The 15,536-nt window shown below is 43.1% G+C and overlaps 1 protein-coding gene across 3 annotated transcripts in view; it reads right to left on the reverse strand.

Moving 5' to 3' along the window:
• The window catches only part of abca1 (ATP binding cassette subfamily A member 1), a 150,144-nt gene that overhangs the window by 40,991 nt on the left and 93,617 nt on the right, over positions 1-15,536 (reverse strand). For all 3 annotated transcript variants that reach the window (XM_033018219.1, XM_033018216.1, XM_033018218.1), the window contains exons 21-27: positions 13,349-13,488; positions 9,817-9,954; positions 6,958-7,178; positions 6,214-6,286; positions 3,948-4,150; positions 2,478-2,526; positions 1,142-1,261 (exon numbers count right to left, since the gene is read on the reverse strand). In XM_033018219.1, coding sequence (XP_032874110.1) covers positions 1,142-1,261; positions 2,478-2,526; positions 3,948-4,150; positions 6,214-6,286; positions 6,958-7,178; positions 9,817-9,954; positions 13,349-13,488 — 944 coding nt within the window. The remainder of the gene's footprint in view (positions 1-1,141; positions 1,262-2,477; positions 2,527-3,947; positions 4,151-6,213; positions 6,287-6,957; positions 7,179-9,816; positions 9,955-13,348; positions 13,489-15,536) is intronic.

A 15,536-nucleotide genomic window follows, 5' to 3' on the forward strand; every position in this document is an offset into this window, starting at 1 on the left:
TTCTTCTCTGCCTAATGTAATCACAGGCCATTAAAGAGAAGCTAGAGATATGAGGTTAAGTGTAAGGAAGTGGCGCTGAGGTTAAATATTTGCCATGAATTAATTGAATGATATCAAAGGCATTAAGAACAAATGGCCAACTCCTATCTTCAATTATTTTATCTTAAAGTGAACTGTCTAGGTAACTGTGAACAATGGGAGTTGAGAGACGATTGACAACATTTCCACATACAGCAGTGGTGTATAAAAAAAGTGCACTTGGACTATTCTGGTTACACAAACTGACACCAGGGTAATTTTTCACTCCCCTACTTTCCCAAAAGGTGAGTGAAATGAGGGTGAAATGTGGATAGACACAAAAAGCTGGAGGAATTCAACGGGTTAGTCAGCATCTCTGGAGAAAAGGAATAGGTGATGTTTCGGGTCAAGACCCTTCTTCAGACTGAGAGTCAGGGGAAAGGGAAACAAGAGATATAGACGGTGATGTAGTGAGATAAAGAACAAATAATGAATGATATGCAAAAAAGTAATGATGATAAAGGAAATAGGCCATTGTTAGCTGTGTCCTCGGTGAGAAAGAGTGCAGAAAATCAGACTCAACAAGACAACTTGGAAGCTGGTACAACTTGGGTGGAGGAGGGATGGGGAGAGAGGGAATGCAAGGGTAACTTGTGGATATATTTTCTTGCTCTTTGCTCGTGAACTCACTCTATGTGATATAGGAGTTAGTTGCCATGGTTCATACATTGCAATAGAGACCTTATTTTAAAAAGTACTTCACTGGTGTTTTGCACTGGGCTGTGAGGGACATGAAATACACTTTACAAATGCAAGTATTTCTTGGCTTTAAGTGTACCTTTCACTTTAATATGGCTGATCTGCGAAGGTTTTTGTTTTCTTTTGACGGTCCTTTCAAAGTGCCCATAGGAGCATCAAATTGGTTGTACAGTAATGAGGTGAACAGCAAGCCTCATCATTGCAGGACTTTCCTGACTGTCAGGGCTCTGTGTTAGCATGTGGTAAGGAAAGATCATCTATATATAATTTTAAATGGAGCTTAACAAGTGAGAGGTTGCCATGGGTTTATGTACCCTTGGAAGACATGTTATGACAATACACCATCTTTCAGCTCTGTATTTACCTGGGTCAGCTTCTGAATCATTCACTTCATTGACATCGTCATCATCGGTAAATGGTCGGAGGCAACTCTGTCTGTCAACAAACTTCGATCTCCTGTTTCGGCAGGCAGGGATTGTGCCATCTGAAGTGAAATCACATTAATTGGTTAGGTCAGCCTTAACTCAGTGAGATACAGTGTGCGAGCTGGGTTTTTATATTTACAAAACTTGAAAAGGACAATCTTAAATGAGAAAAAGCTAGCTAACTACCAAGACACTCAGTGACATTATAGCTGCTATCTTTTTGCCCTGTAAATGCTGTGGGTGACCAAGGATTAGAAGCTGTTAATGTTGCAGTTGCGAATATAAACATTGGCTACGGTATATATGCTATCTAAAAAATGCATGACACCAACTAGCTAAGGTTCTTCATCAGCAACTTCCACACCTAGCACCAAAGGGGACAAGGGCTTCAAGAAAATGGAAACATCTTCAAATCCTTCATTGACACTGGGCCTAAATCCTGAACGATCACATCATCTCCGTTGTTGCACCTTAACTAGAGAGAAGGCTCATCCCAACCCCTTCAAAGAAATTAGGGATGGCAAATAGATACTGGTATCACCTATTGCGCCCCTTTCTGAAAATTATAAAATAAAAGAAGTGCTAGTTATAATTTAGAATATTGCCAATTTTTGTTTCTTGTTTAGGCTCCATGAAACAAAGAATGATTAACAAATTAATGTTTCAATACTTGATTACAAGGGGATACTGATCAAGGACTATGATATGTTTCTGAATGTGACATATTTTCTGTGACTTTACAAGGGCAGCCCAACCATGTAATGGTTAAGTCCAAAAGGTCTGAACTGTCTCTAAAACTAAAATAAAGTGTATCAGAGGTAAGAGCTATAGCTGTGTTTTAGAAGAAAGCTAATCCAATCCAATAAAATGAAACAAAACCAATCTGATGTATGGTAACATTTCACAAAAACAGATTACAACCATCACATTTTAAAGAAGTAGGTGGACTTCGTAACAGCCACCTTCACTTAACTATTCATGGCAATGATTTGGAGAATACAGGCAAATTTTGATGGGCACTTATGAAGTCAGAGGCAATAGCCTAAAGGACAACTCTGCTACTATTTAGACACAAAATGCAGGAGTAACTCAGCAGGACAGGCAGCATCTCTGGATAGAAGGAATGGGTGACATTTGGGTCGAGACCCTTCTTGTTCACCTTATTCTGAAATACCACCAGGGATGCTGTACGGTGGCTGCTCCGCCGGCAGTCTGTTTGTTTTTGAGGCAGGGAAGAGTGTGGATTGTCAAATAACTCGGCACACATGAGGTTACCTGAGATTTCAGCATCCACTCCATGATCTTCTGCAACCTTAAGGAATATCTGCAGATAGAAAAGATAAAGAACATTAGAAATACATTTTAATGTATTTTCTGGAAATGTGCATAATGGTTATCCCCTAGTTTTCATCATTTAAACAGTGCAGCTTCTCACTCCTGTTCCTCTAAGACACTACTAAGACATTTTCTATGAATGAATCCCCATATTACACAGCCAGACATAACAACCCTCGTTCTAAGGTTATGATCCTTGTTTCAGAAGATGTCGCCTTTCTGCACCTATCTTGTCAAGCTCTGCTCCAGGCAAGATGTGTTTTATGATTGTTCCCACTTTGCCCATCAGAAAGCCTGCAGCCACTGCAATGGAATGTATAGACAAACTCCAAACAAAAGGGTGCAGATATGGAATCTGATAAGTAAAATGGGGAGTGAAATGTGGAATCGGAGGGAGAAGAATTGGGTGGAAGGGAATGAGGGAGTGGGGCAAGAAGAAAAATGGGGTTCCCAGTGGAGGAAAGGGTTGGAGATCAAGGAAAGGAACACGAGCAGGAGTAAAGTGGATAGAGACCTGTATGCAGGAGTAATGGGAAACTGGGTGGTGGGGGAGAGGGAAGGGGTTACACTGATGTATAAAGTGGTATTGCTGGTTTTACAAATCGTAAAAAGTTTGACAACTTTAAATCTTTCAGTTCTTGTCATGTTAGATAAAATTGGAGATATATTTTTGCTCAGACAGCATGATTAATATGTAATGAGCGGGTAAAATCGCAGATGGGCCGGGCAATGGTGAGAGTTACATAGGGGGCTATAAACCATCAGGCTCGGACAAGCAATAAAGCATTCTTCTTCCATACTGAGTGTTAAATATTAATTAGGGAAGGAATTTTCTTGCAAACTGTATTTCTGTGTGGATAGGCCTCGGCTCCTTGGTGTGAATGCAAAATATTTAAACTTTGAAGTCTTCTGAACAGGATTTTCAAAAGCAGTGGGTTGATTCATGATCATTACCATTTTTCTACAACCATGCTGAAAATAATTCCCCATCCATCCTCCTCACCAACATCATGCTTTTGTTGCATTTTCCCTAAAAGTGATGCGATGCTTTAAATGCTGGAATCCTTTTAGTTTCCCAGTGACACTTTATCATTTGTCATCCTAGAACATGAAGTTTGAACAGCTATTCTATTGCAGGGGCCTCATGTCTGAGTCTAAATCAGTCTCAGCAGAAGGCACAGAAAGCTTGGGTGATTTTGCTTCAGGCATCAAACACGATCAAACGTTGCAGATTGTAAAGGGAATGTCACAACAGATCGAAGAGCGGAAACCCTTTTCGCAGCACTTTCATGACACTACCCAAAGACAATACCAAACGCAGTCAGGTGTGGTCCTTGTCAGTGCTGATGGATTAAAGAGCAGATGGCTGGGCTAAAACCGAACATGCAGCGGAGAGTTTAGAATGCTTACTTCTTCCAGGGTGGTGTCAGAAATTCCGTAACTAGAAATTCCCAGGTCGGTGAGCCTGTCATCCATCTCATGGAAAAGTTCCACGAAAGCACCATCTTTGGCAGCCTCATAAGGTAACACGTACGTCAATTCATGGCCAATGTCTTCGACCAATCGAGCATTTGCCACGTGCTTTAAGATCAGATTGGAGATTGCCGAAACATCTAGAAAACGGAGAGTAAAAGAGGATAGTTATTAATAATGCTGCAGGACGACAGTACTGGTCTTACTGGCAATCCCATTAAGTTTTAATAAATTAAAGAACTGAGCTTGATAGACCACATCATCCTTCGATTAAGAGTGCTTGGAAAGGCAGAGTGTGTGTGTGTGTGTGTGTGTGTGCGTGTGCATGTGCGTGTGCGTGTGTGTGTACAGGTGCACAACCTTTTATCCGAAAGCCTTGGGACCAGACACTTGTCGGGTTTCGGAATTTTTCGGATTTCCGAATGGAAGATTTTTAACGTAGATTAGGTAGGTAGCGCGGGCGGCTTGAAAAGTCTGGAGCGGCTGCCTCCTCCCCGGTGACCGGGGAATCATTGTAAATCATTGCATAAATGTTAGTCAGTTAGTTTGGAGGGATTTTATGAGGGGGGGGGGGGGGGGGGGTGAAGGGGGAAACTTTAATTCTTAGTCCCCTACCTGGTCGGAGAGGCGAGGAGCGGGCAATGCCTTACCTGGTCGCCGTGCAGTAAGCTCCGGAGCGCTGTGGCCGCCGACTCCCAACATCGCGGAGCTGGGGGCTGCGGGCGTCCGGCCGCGGGCGGCGCCGGCTGGAGCTCCGACCCCGGCAACTCTACCCCTGGCTGCGCGGCGCTCCAAATCCAGCGCGGCCCGCGGCTGGACGCCCGCAGCCCCAGCTCCGCGAATGTTGGGAGTCGGCGGCGTCGCAGCGCTGGGATACCAGCGGGGAGCGGGCAATGCCTTACCGGGTCGCCGTGCGGAAAGCTCTGGAGCGCTGTGGCCGCCGACATGTCGGCGGCCACAACGGTGCTGGGGCTGCGGGCGTCCGGCCGCGGGCCGCGCTGGATTTGGAGCGCCGTGCAGCCAGGGGTAGAGTTGCCGGGGTCGGAGCTACAACCGGCGCCGCCCGCAGCCCCAGCTGGGAGTTGGCGGCCACAGCACTCCGGAGCTTACTGCACGGCGACCCGGTAAGGCATTGACCGCTCCCCGCCTCTCCGACCAGGTAGGGGACTAAGAATTAAGTTTCCCCCTTCACCCCCCCCCCCCCCCCCTTCTCATAAAAGCCCTCCAAACTAACTGACTAACATTTAAGCAATGATTTACAGATGTTTAAGTGTCTCCCCGGTCTCGGGGAGGAGGCAGCCGCTACAGTAGTACAGACCTGGGTTGACCGTGGGTCGTTTCGTGTCAAGTTTGGCGCCAAACGCGAGCTTTGGTGTGCAGACGACATCCTGGGAAAAAAGGCCGGTTTTCGGAGTTTTTCGGTTTCCGGAACTCCGGATAAAAGGTTGTGCACCTGTATATATATACACATACTGCACTGTTTTTCTAGTTTATTACATTGTTTGCAGAGTACTTTGTTTACATATTCTGTTGTGCTGCTGCAAGTAAGAATTTCATTGTTCTATCTGGGACATATGACAATAAAACACTCTTGACTCTTGAGAAGAGGACAGCCATGGTGAGCGTGGGGTCACAGCCAACACTGGCATCTGGTTGGACTACCTTATGCTTATATTATTCTGCAACCCAAAAGAGAAGATTTGAGGGATTGGACGCCTCTCCTCCTTTCAACAGATGTCCAACGCACTCAGGTCTGACACACCCAGACTAGCACTAAGGACTGAGGGATTGCTTCACAACTGGAAATGCCTTCTGTCAGAAAAGCCACTTCTCTTCATGCTGACACAAAAAAAAAATTGCTTGATTATGAAGAAGGGGTAATTATCTCAGGTGACCTGTATGATATTTATCCATCACTCCAAGTTACAAAATGAAATTGCATTAGCATTATTACATTGGCATTTGCAGGAGCTTGCTGGTGCATAACTGTGTTGCCTTTCCTGTATTACAACTGTGACTACATTGCGGAAGTAGCTATATAAAACTCGTAAATGGGCTGACGTTCTGAACAGCATTTAATTAATGCTGATATTTATTTGTTTCTTTAGAAGTACTAAAATAATATAACTATAAAAATGCCCAACCCATTCTGTGCTGCTGTAAATAGGACCCACTGAATTGCCACCGAATGGGTTGTGCTTACCTATTGTCGTAGTGTCACTATCTTGATCACTGCCAAGTCCAGCGTCTGAACTACTTTGAGAAACACTGTCATCCTGCGAAAGAAACCAATAGAATATATACCCATCAGTCCAAATAAAAGAAGATAGACACAAAATGCTGGAGCAACTCATTGGGTCAGGCAACAGCTCTGGAAAAAAGGACTAGGTGATGTTTCAGATCGAGATCCTTCTTCAGACTAAGAGTCAGGGGAAAGGGAAATTAGAGATATAGACGGTGATACAGTGAGATATTGAACAAATGATTGAAAGGAATGCAAAAAAGTAACGTTGACCAAGGAAACAGTCCATGGTTGGCTGTGGGCTAGGGGATAACGAGTTATACAAACAATGAAACTCCCCAGGAAGACAGTGACACTAGTACAATGACATGGGGAGGGGAGAAATGAAGAGAGAGGGGATGCAAGGGATACTTGAAGTTAGAGAAATCAATATTCATACTGCTGGGTTGTAAGTTGCCCAGCCGAAATATGAGGTGCTGTTCCTCCAATTTGCATTTGGACTCATACTGACAATGGAGGAGGCCCAGGACCGAAAGGTCAGTGTGGGAATGGGAAGAGGAGTTACGGTGTTTGGCAACCGGAAGATCGCATAGGCCAAGGCGGACTGAGCAAAGGTGCGCCTCCATCTTCAGTCCAACTACAAGAATTGTCTTGGAAACTCTGGCCACCGACTCCTCACACATTAACCATGTAAGGCCCACTTACTTTTTTCAGGTAGGACATGGTGCTGCTGCTGTTCCTGCAGGAGCTGAGAGATGGCTCCAAATCCTTCTTGACCAGGGTGAGGTAGTAACCCGTTCCCAACTGGTTTTTCAGGTACAGCGATGACCCACAGCAACATAACTTTCCATTGGAAATGATGGCAATCCGATCTCCCAGCAAATCCGCCTCATCCATATGATGAGTGGAGAGGATGATAGTCCGACCTGGGGAAAGCAATGGATTTGGGATACTTCCTTGATGCAGCATATTTTTACTTTGATTATTCACCTGAAGACATTCTGTACAAATCTGCAGACATTTAAGCTACTGTATTGCATTGAAGGTCAAAATCAGTACTGGGCCCTCATCATGAATTGGATTGTATGATTGTATCTGTCATGAAGGGCCTTACCTCCCTGTAGAAACATCACACATCATGACGAACATGGTTTCATATACATGCATTTAAGCCATATGTGGGTGAATTTCACCCTCGTGTCTTGGTGCCTCATTGCAAACCTAGTGAGTTAAGTTTTGGGTAAAGCAGTGATGCAGCAGTAGAGTTGCTGCCTTACAGCGCCAGAGACCTAGGTTCAATCCTGACTATGGATACTGTCTATATGGAGTTTGTACATTCTCCTTGTAACTGTGGGTTTTCGTTAGGGTGCTCCGATTTCCTCCCACACGCCAAAGACCTAGAGGTTTGTAAGTTAATTGGCTCGTTATAATTGTAAATTGTCTCTAGTGTGGTGTATAGTGCTAGAGTATGGGGATCGCTGGTCAGCACGGACTCGGTGGGCCAGTGCCTGTTCCCGCGCTGTGTCTTTAAAGTAAAGACTACAGTAAATAAACATAAAGTGCTCGAGTAACTCAGAGGGTAAAGTAACATCCCTGGACAACATGGATAACTTACCCATGTTCTCCAGAGATGCTGCCTGACCTGCTGAGCTATTTCAGCATTTTGTGTCTTATTTTTGTAAACCAGCATTTGCAGTTCCTTGTTTCTACAGTAGTTTCTGATTTCTATACACTTCACGCTTTTTTAATGTGACCGATTAATATCGACAACACTGACATCATTCCATTAAACACAACATCATCAATTAGTCATGCTCTCTACTTTATTTTATCAAATTATAATGCTTGGAAGATCTGAATAATCGAAGGGATACGCAATTCAATACCAGGCAATATGCAGCATGAGATTTACAAAATTATAGTCATGACAGGAAGTATAACAAATGGTATGTTTGCCACTCTTTCTAAACCATGGCATTCAGCTGTCAACTCATGCAGAACAGTCCAAAATTCCTGGTACACTACTTGCAAAACATAGTTTATTTAAACCTTGTGCTACAGTGACATTCAAAGTAAAGTTGAAGTGCAATTTCAATACAGACTGAGGCAGGACATCACTGGCTACATTAGAAACCAAGGAAATGGCATGGAGTTGGAGTAGTCACACCATTTTGGAAGCATCGGCATTTCACCATAATGTGGCTCCATGCAAGTAGAGCTCATATCCATTTCATTAGTTCTGCATTGCATACGAGAAACCCAAACTGTTTACAGATAACTAATGTGAACGGATGATGGATAGCGTGGACTTGATGGGCCAAACTATATGTTTCAATCAAAACATGGATTGTTTGTATTCTCTTGTGGGTGTCTTCAGCAACACCAACATGTAATGCCCATCCTTATTTGTTGTGGTGATGCTTCTCATGAACTTGTGATATTGTGGATTTTTTTTGCTGCAGTGGTTTGGTCCAACTGTGTGGAATGCCACACAATTGCAGAGGCCGGTTAATAATTAATTATTTTGCTGTGCGTCTGGAGCTACTCTAAGACCAGACTAAGGATGAATGGCAGACCACCTTCTCTGATGGACATCTGCCATTTGGATGAAGTTCTGCAACAAACAGACCATTACTGATAGCAGTTGTTTTTTATCATGTGGAATTTGTTTAAGAAATAAAAGTTAACTTCTCTAGCAGGTGTGATGAGATTTGAATTCATGTCTATTTCTGAACTCTTCTTCAGTCAGGACCCTTCTTCAAACTGTCAGAAGAAGGATCCTGATCTGAAACTTCTATGTTCTCCTGAGATACTGCCCGACCGGCTGAGTTTCTCCAGCAGTCTGTGCCTTCTTTTGTAAACCACCATCTGCAGTTCCTTGTCTCTACTGTACTCAGCACTTGTTAATTTACAGACTGAATCTTGATCACCACATCACAGCTCAGAAATGATTGCACAGGAAACAGTGCAGGGGAGATTTACAAGGATGTTGCCAGGATTGGAAGATTGTAGCTGTGAAGAAAGATTGGATAAACTCTGTAGAACAGAGGCTGAGGATAGTCAACTGAGTTGCTTAAAATAAGCAGACGCTCTGATAAAGAACCCTATATCCTTTAGCAGAGGAGCCAAAAGCAACCACAAATAAATTTTCAGCACATTTAAAAGTGCCCGAGTGTATACTTGGAAAGCCTTGACCTGCAGAATGACGGGATGAGGTGCCTGAAGGCGAGATGAGGCCAGAGAACTATTTTCCAACTAAAGCCCCTGTCCCACGATAGGAGTTTACCCAAGAGCTCTCCCGCATTTCCCGAGTACCTACCATTAGCATTACGAGCCGCTACTAGACATCCACGAGCTCCGACGTACCCGCTACGTACATTCTACATACTTACCACAAGTTTGATTTTTTTTTAAACTTGGGGGACCTCTTGGGTAAACTCGCATCGTGGGACAGGGCATTAACACAGGCATGATGAACTGAGTGACCATATTTTATGCTGTATGGCCTTTTTAAAGGACGCATATTAAAAACACAATCGCTTTGCACCTATGCTGTGGTCTTACCCTGGCGATATTTGAGCAGCAGATCCCATATTCCTCGGCGGGAGTATGGGTCCACTCCCGCAGTTGGTTCATCCAAGATGACAACTTTTGAGCCACCAACAAAAGCGAGGGCCACTGAAAGTTTGCGTTGCATCCCGCCTGTTAGACAAACACAAGTCACTGCGTTAATCTCAATGTGAAGTTAAATTACCAAAACGAATAAAGACCACTTTATGAACTCCAAAATATACAAGAATTGCGCTTTAATGTTCCGACAGAACAATTCCCATGATTGAGTAGACATTGCGCCGAATGGCCTAATTCCACTCCTATTCCTTATGACCGTATGAGATGCCATCCAGAGGAAAGACTGAAGGCGTGGTGTAGGATTCTTTCTAAGAAGTCACTGGTTGTGGGTATAACTGGAAAGGCCAATACTTAATTCCCATGCCTAATGGTTTGGCCATGTGCTACAAAGAGGGGCAATTGAGTTAAAGGAAAGGTAGCGTATATTTACAGTTGCAGAGGAATAGGGCAAAGGTCAGTGTGTGGTATAAATATGGAGTACACCGACTAGATTGAATACACATGAGTGATAAATACCAAGAAAGGCCTAGTGAGGGAGGGTGCTGTAGCTAACCTGAATGATAAAGCTAGATTCCTCGACCAGGGAAGGGGAAGACTTTTCAAAACAAATCTTTTTTTATGGCAGAGACTGGGTGTCATTTGACTTTGGGTATGAGCTCCACTGTTCCTCCAGTAGAGTGTAAATTGACAGGTGCTATTAATGGAAAGAATGGCCCTGACTCGTTCAATGCATTGCACACGAGCAATGGCCAGTATTGTACGAAATGAGTAATTAGAAACCTAGTTGAGGGAAATGAAAGTTAAAATTATCATGAAATGTAAAGTGTTTTAATGATCAACATCCGTACAATGAAAATGACAATGCAAATTCTGTTCCCATAAATAAATGAAGTCTTTACATTCTACCTTTGTCCCACCCCCTCCCCTGACGTCAGTCTGAAGAAGGGTCTAGACCCGAAATGTCGCCCATTCCTTCTCTCCAGAGATGCTGCCTGACCTGCTGAGTTACTGCAGCATTTTGTGTCTACCTTCGATTTAAACCAGCATCTGCAGTTCTTTCCTACACAATAAATGAAGTCCGTTGACTGAAAGGAAAGACACTCCGTCCTCAGTTTCTGCTGCCAATGAACTCAAGTAACCCTTGTAAGAGTACTGTAAGTACACCAGGGACAAGCAGTCCCATGGCTGCACACTTTGTACACTTAATAAAGCAGGCAGCTGCAAATGATTTGTGACTTAATTCCAAGCAGTATTTCATGGAGGAGACTGCTCCAGTAGGACCTGGAGAGATGCCACAATGGGGCTCCCAGCATTCTAAATGTTGGGTCCCTGCCAAGTGGGAGAGTAAAGACATCAACTGGAGGCCGGCCAGTTTCTTTTTTTCCAGCCTCTACTATGAGCAAACGTTTTCGTCACAACCATTGGGCTGCTTCTGGGAACTGAGGGAACATTGACATTTGCGTCAGATCAAGCCGGGGATAGGAAAGTACTTAATTTACTTATGGGAAATTTGCAACAACCTTGTGGATTATCTGCACAGCTTTAATAAACATATTTCAACAACTATTATGCATTAAACAATGGCCCCATGCATGTCTTCAGACAAGGGATATTTCCTGCCTGCTCCATTTCCTTTGTTTGTTTGGGTTATATCTCAGTACACTGCACTGTGGTGGTGGGGCGGGGGGGAGGTTCACCTTCCAACAGTCAGCATTAATCTTCCGTTATGTGCTATGTTTACCTATTCTGTTGTGCTGCAGCAAGCAAGAATTTAATTGTCTTATCTGGGACATATGACAATAAAACACTCTTTTAGTCAAGTCAAGAGTGTTTTATTAGTTGTTGAATTAGTAAATTCAATGGATCTTTGTACAGACTTGGGTGCAACCAGTGGCCGACATTCTTGCATGCACTTTTAGTGCGTGTGATTAAAAATGAGTTCCTTCTGCATAATAAATCCTTAAACCAGCTGCAGAATGAACTGAAACTTAAGGAGCTGGTTTCTATAAACGGATTTAAATCCCTTCTTAATGATGTTGTAGCGGGCTCTTCTGTCTGTACATGCTTTGTTTGATGATGTTCTGACTGTGACTCTATTTATATGTTCTCTGTTGTTTTTAAATTATTGTCTGTAACTGTGGAACTGTGCTGCTGCCTGTCTTGGCCAGGACTCTCTTGTAAAAGAGATTTTTAATCTCAATGAGACTTCTCCTGGTTAAATAAAGGTTAAATAAAAATAAATAAAAAACCTTCAGTAAAGCTTTTCACTGTATTGACAATAAACTAAACTGACAATAAACTAAACTGAAACTAATCGTATAAAGCTGTTCAGAAAGAGTGATGTAGTGAAGGAGTTAGAACCATTTTGTAAGGACTCATGGGACTGCACAGACGGTACACCACTGAAACAGGCCATTACCCAACAGGTATAATGGTACCGGACATTTAATGCTACACCAAGCTTCCACTCTACCAGTGCAAACCTCCTGTTCCATTCCCCTTAAACGCATTTATGCAATTGTGTTTACCTACTCTTTGAGGTAGGACACAGGCACTCCCACAACATTTAAGTACTTGAATATTCGTCAGACAGCTGTAGACAAAATTGTCGCTGATAAATATGATTAGTACAGTTAGATACTTGATGATTTGCCCTGTTTCTCAACTATAAGTCTCTATGACTCTAAATGGATACAGCTTCTCTATGATTGCCCTACTGATCCTCTCCAACACCACAAAGATCCCATGCACACCCCAACTTTAAGTAAACAGGGCACTAGCTTGTTCAAGCTATCCAACATAAAACCCAGGGATGGATATGAACCTGCTTGAAGTGACCAGCAGGTTCTGACTTTGGGGTTGCTTTTGACATGGGAGGTCATGGGTGCCGATTTCGATTTTTCTACACTCATTGCTACTGTTCCTTATTTACACAATTAAATTACAAAATGCACCTAAAATTGGTTATATTGGCAGCCCTCAGGCACTTGGCAGAGTGGAACATAAAGCAGTCGCACTGATCCCCAGTACATTGAACTATTGAGGAGAGAATAAGACTTGAATGTGTGATAATTGGGAAGTAAACTTGAGATGAGGTTGTGTAGGTTTAGACCAATGGTATCATGAAAACTAATTTAGACATCGCCTATATTAAGCTATGATGGTAGGATGGGGAGACATGGATTCAAATGACAGCTATCAACAATAATATGTGGGAGATTAATGTGCCTTTAATGTTTTAAGGCATTTCTGAGAACAAGATGTGTTAACCTTAACTTGTACCCAATAAGACCTCAGGGTACCTTGATATACTTTGGCATACTTTGAATAGAGGAATAGATGTGATGCTTCACATAAAACATTGTCTTAATCAAAGACAATTGACTGGTTACAGTGTAGAAATGTCAAATAAATAAATGGACTGCCGCTCTTGTCACTTTTTGCACTGTAAAGAGAAATAACCTACCTGAAAGCTTGTTGGTCGTTTCTTTGCGTTTGTTTAGCAGCTTCACATCCAGGACCATCTGCTCCACTTCTCTCTTCACTTCTTTTGCCGACAGCCCCTTGAGCCGTGCATAAAACCAAACGTGCTCCTCGACAGTAAGCCTTATTGATTCACAACAGTCTTAATGTTAGACCCTGTGAACTCTTATGATGCACAGAGGTGCGGCAGCATAGAGGTTAAATTCTGGACTAAATTGCAGAGATCAAATAATTATTGCAACAGCTGAGGACTTCAATTCAATTATAGATTACTTTAATGTAAAAAAAAAAGCTATTACCAGTAAAGCTGACCAACAAACTATGGGTTTTTTGTTAAAAACCTATTCAGTTCATGGAAGAAAATAAGCAATCCTTCCATCGTCTATGTGTGATTCCAAATCTATTCAATGTGGTTGATTCTCAGCTGCTCTCTGTTGAGGCCCTGACAAGCACTCTGCTCAGGGACCAATTACAGATGGTCAATTTTCCAACACACAAACAATGTTTATTTGTTGGAAAACTGAGCGACTTCCAACAAATTAGTAACGTAAGTCTTCATTTCAGCTGTGGCGAGGCACAGCAGAGAAAAAATATCAGAAACCAACGAGGTTCATTTAAGATCCTCTTCTCATCACCTCAGTTAGATAGTTGAATTGGTTGTGGTTACACAAGACAATATGGTTGTCCATTCTCTTGCTTAAGTTAAAATGTGCGATTAACAGAAAGTTGGCAGGAGGCACCAAGTGAAAAACAAAACAAAATCTGTTGACATAAATCCCAACAATTTCATGTATTTACTCCATGTTTTGTTCTTTAGTATGTTAGTGGCTTCTCTGTTGCATCATCTATTGGGTAATGCTGGGCCACAGCTCCTACAATGTGGTTGGAAATCAAGCTGAGAGGAGCTAATCTTGGTTCTTGGTTACTTGGTCCTCCAAAATATTCCAACTGCAATTTAAACTGGAGGTGGTGAAGGGAGGGATTAAGCCAGAAAGGGATCCCAGTAGTAGGTGACAACCTGAGCCCAGACCACCACTGGTCAACTCCCTGAGTGGCAAGAAATGGGAGCAAGAGATGCATTTTGGTATTGAAATGCAGCCTGGACTTGATCGCAGGTGGTCTAAAGTGGGAGTGTATGTGGTAGTACACAAAATTGCTGGGGAAACTCAGCGGGTGCAGCAGCATCTATGGAGCGAAGGAAATAGGCGACGTTTCGGGCCGAAACCCTTCTTGCTGGGTATAGGTTGTTCCTCTCGTCGAGGAAGAACCGGAGGGCTCCGAGGCCATCCTGGTGGGGGATGGAGGTGTAGAGTGACCGGACATCCATGGTGAAGATGAGGGGGTGAGGGCCCAGAGAGTGGAATGCGTGGAGGCGGCGGAGAGTGTCTGAGGTGTGTGTATGTGGTAGTGACTGCTTATAAAGAAGTTCCTGCCAAACTTAGCAGTAGCCCAGGCATTTATGTGATATTGATCAGGTGTTTCCGGCTGCTGTATTAACCACTGTTGCCCGCATTTAAAGCTCACACAGAGGAGTCAATGTTAAACCATAATCCATTATATTGTAATTAAGATTGCACCTAAAACAAGTCTTACAACACATGATCATCACTGTTGACAGTTTTATGGTTTCCACCAGCGTTATTTAGTGGAGAAGTCTCAGAAGAATAGCACTATTTAGGGACAATCAATGGGATCATTATTTGAAGAGATGTTATAAGCTGGAGGGATGGAACCAAAAGGGCTTCACAGGGAGAATTTGTACAGAGAAATGGATGACCGTTTGATATATTTAAAATTACCGATGTGTAGTGGGAATCATATGACAAATACATAAGGTGGTGAGGTTTGATTTATAGAACACAAATGAATCACTGCTATCCTCGTCCTTCCTCAGGCTGGCATTTGTTATTGCAGGCCCACAGCGATGTGGTTAGTGCAAAGTTTAGATCTGAAATGCCTTGTCAAGCCACAGTGTTGTGTGAAGCCTCTGTGATTCCCTCTCCAACAGCAATGTGGGAATGTCTTCACCAGAAGGGTTGTAGTGGTTCACAAAATGGCCCACCCCACCACCTTCCAATGAGCATTTGGAGTAGAGCAATAATTCTCGGCCTTGCCAGGAGAGAGAGAAAGAGAGGGAGAGAGGGAGAGAGGGAGAGAGGGAGAGAGGGAGA

The sequence above is a fragment of the Amblyraja radiata genome, chromosome 3 (assembly GCF_010909765.2).
Source record: "Amblyraja radiata isolate CabotCenter1 chromosome 3, sAmbRad1.1.pri, whole genome shotgun sequence".
Classification (NCBI taxonomy): domain Eukaryota; kingdom Metazoa; phylum Chordata; class Chondrichthyes; order Rajiformes; family Rajidae; genus Amblyraja; species Amblyraja radiata.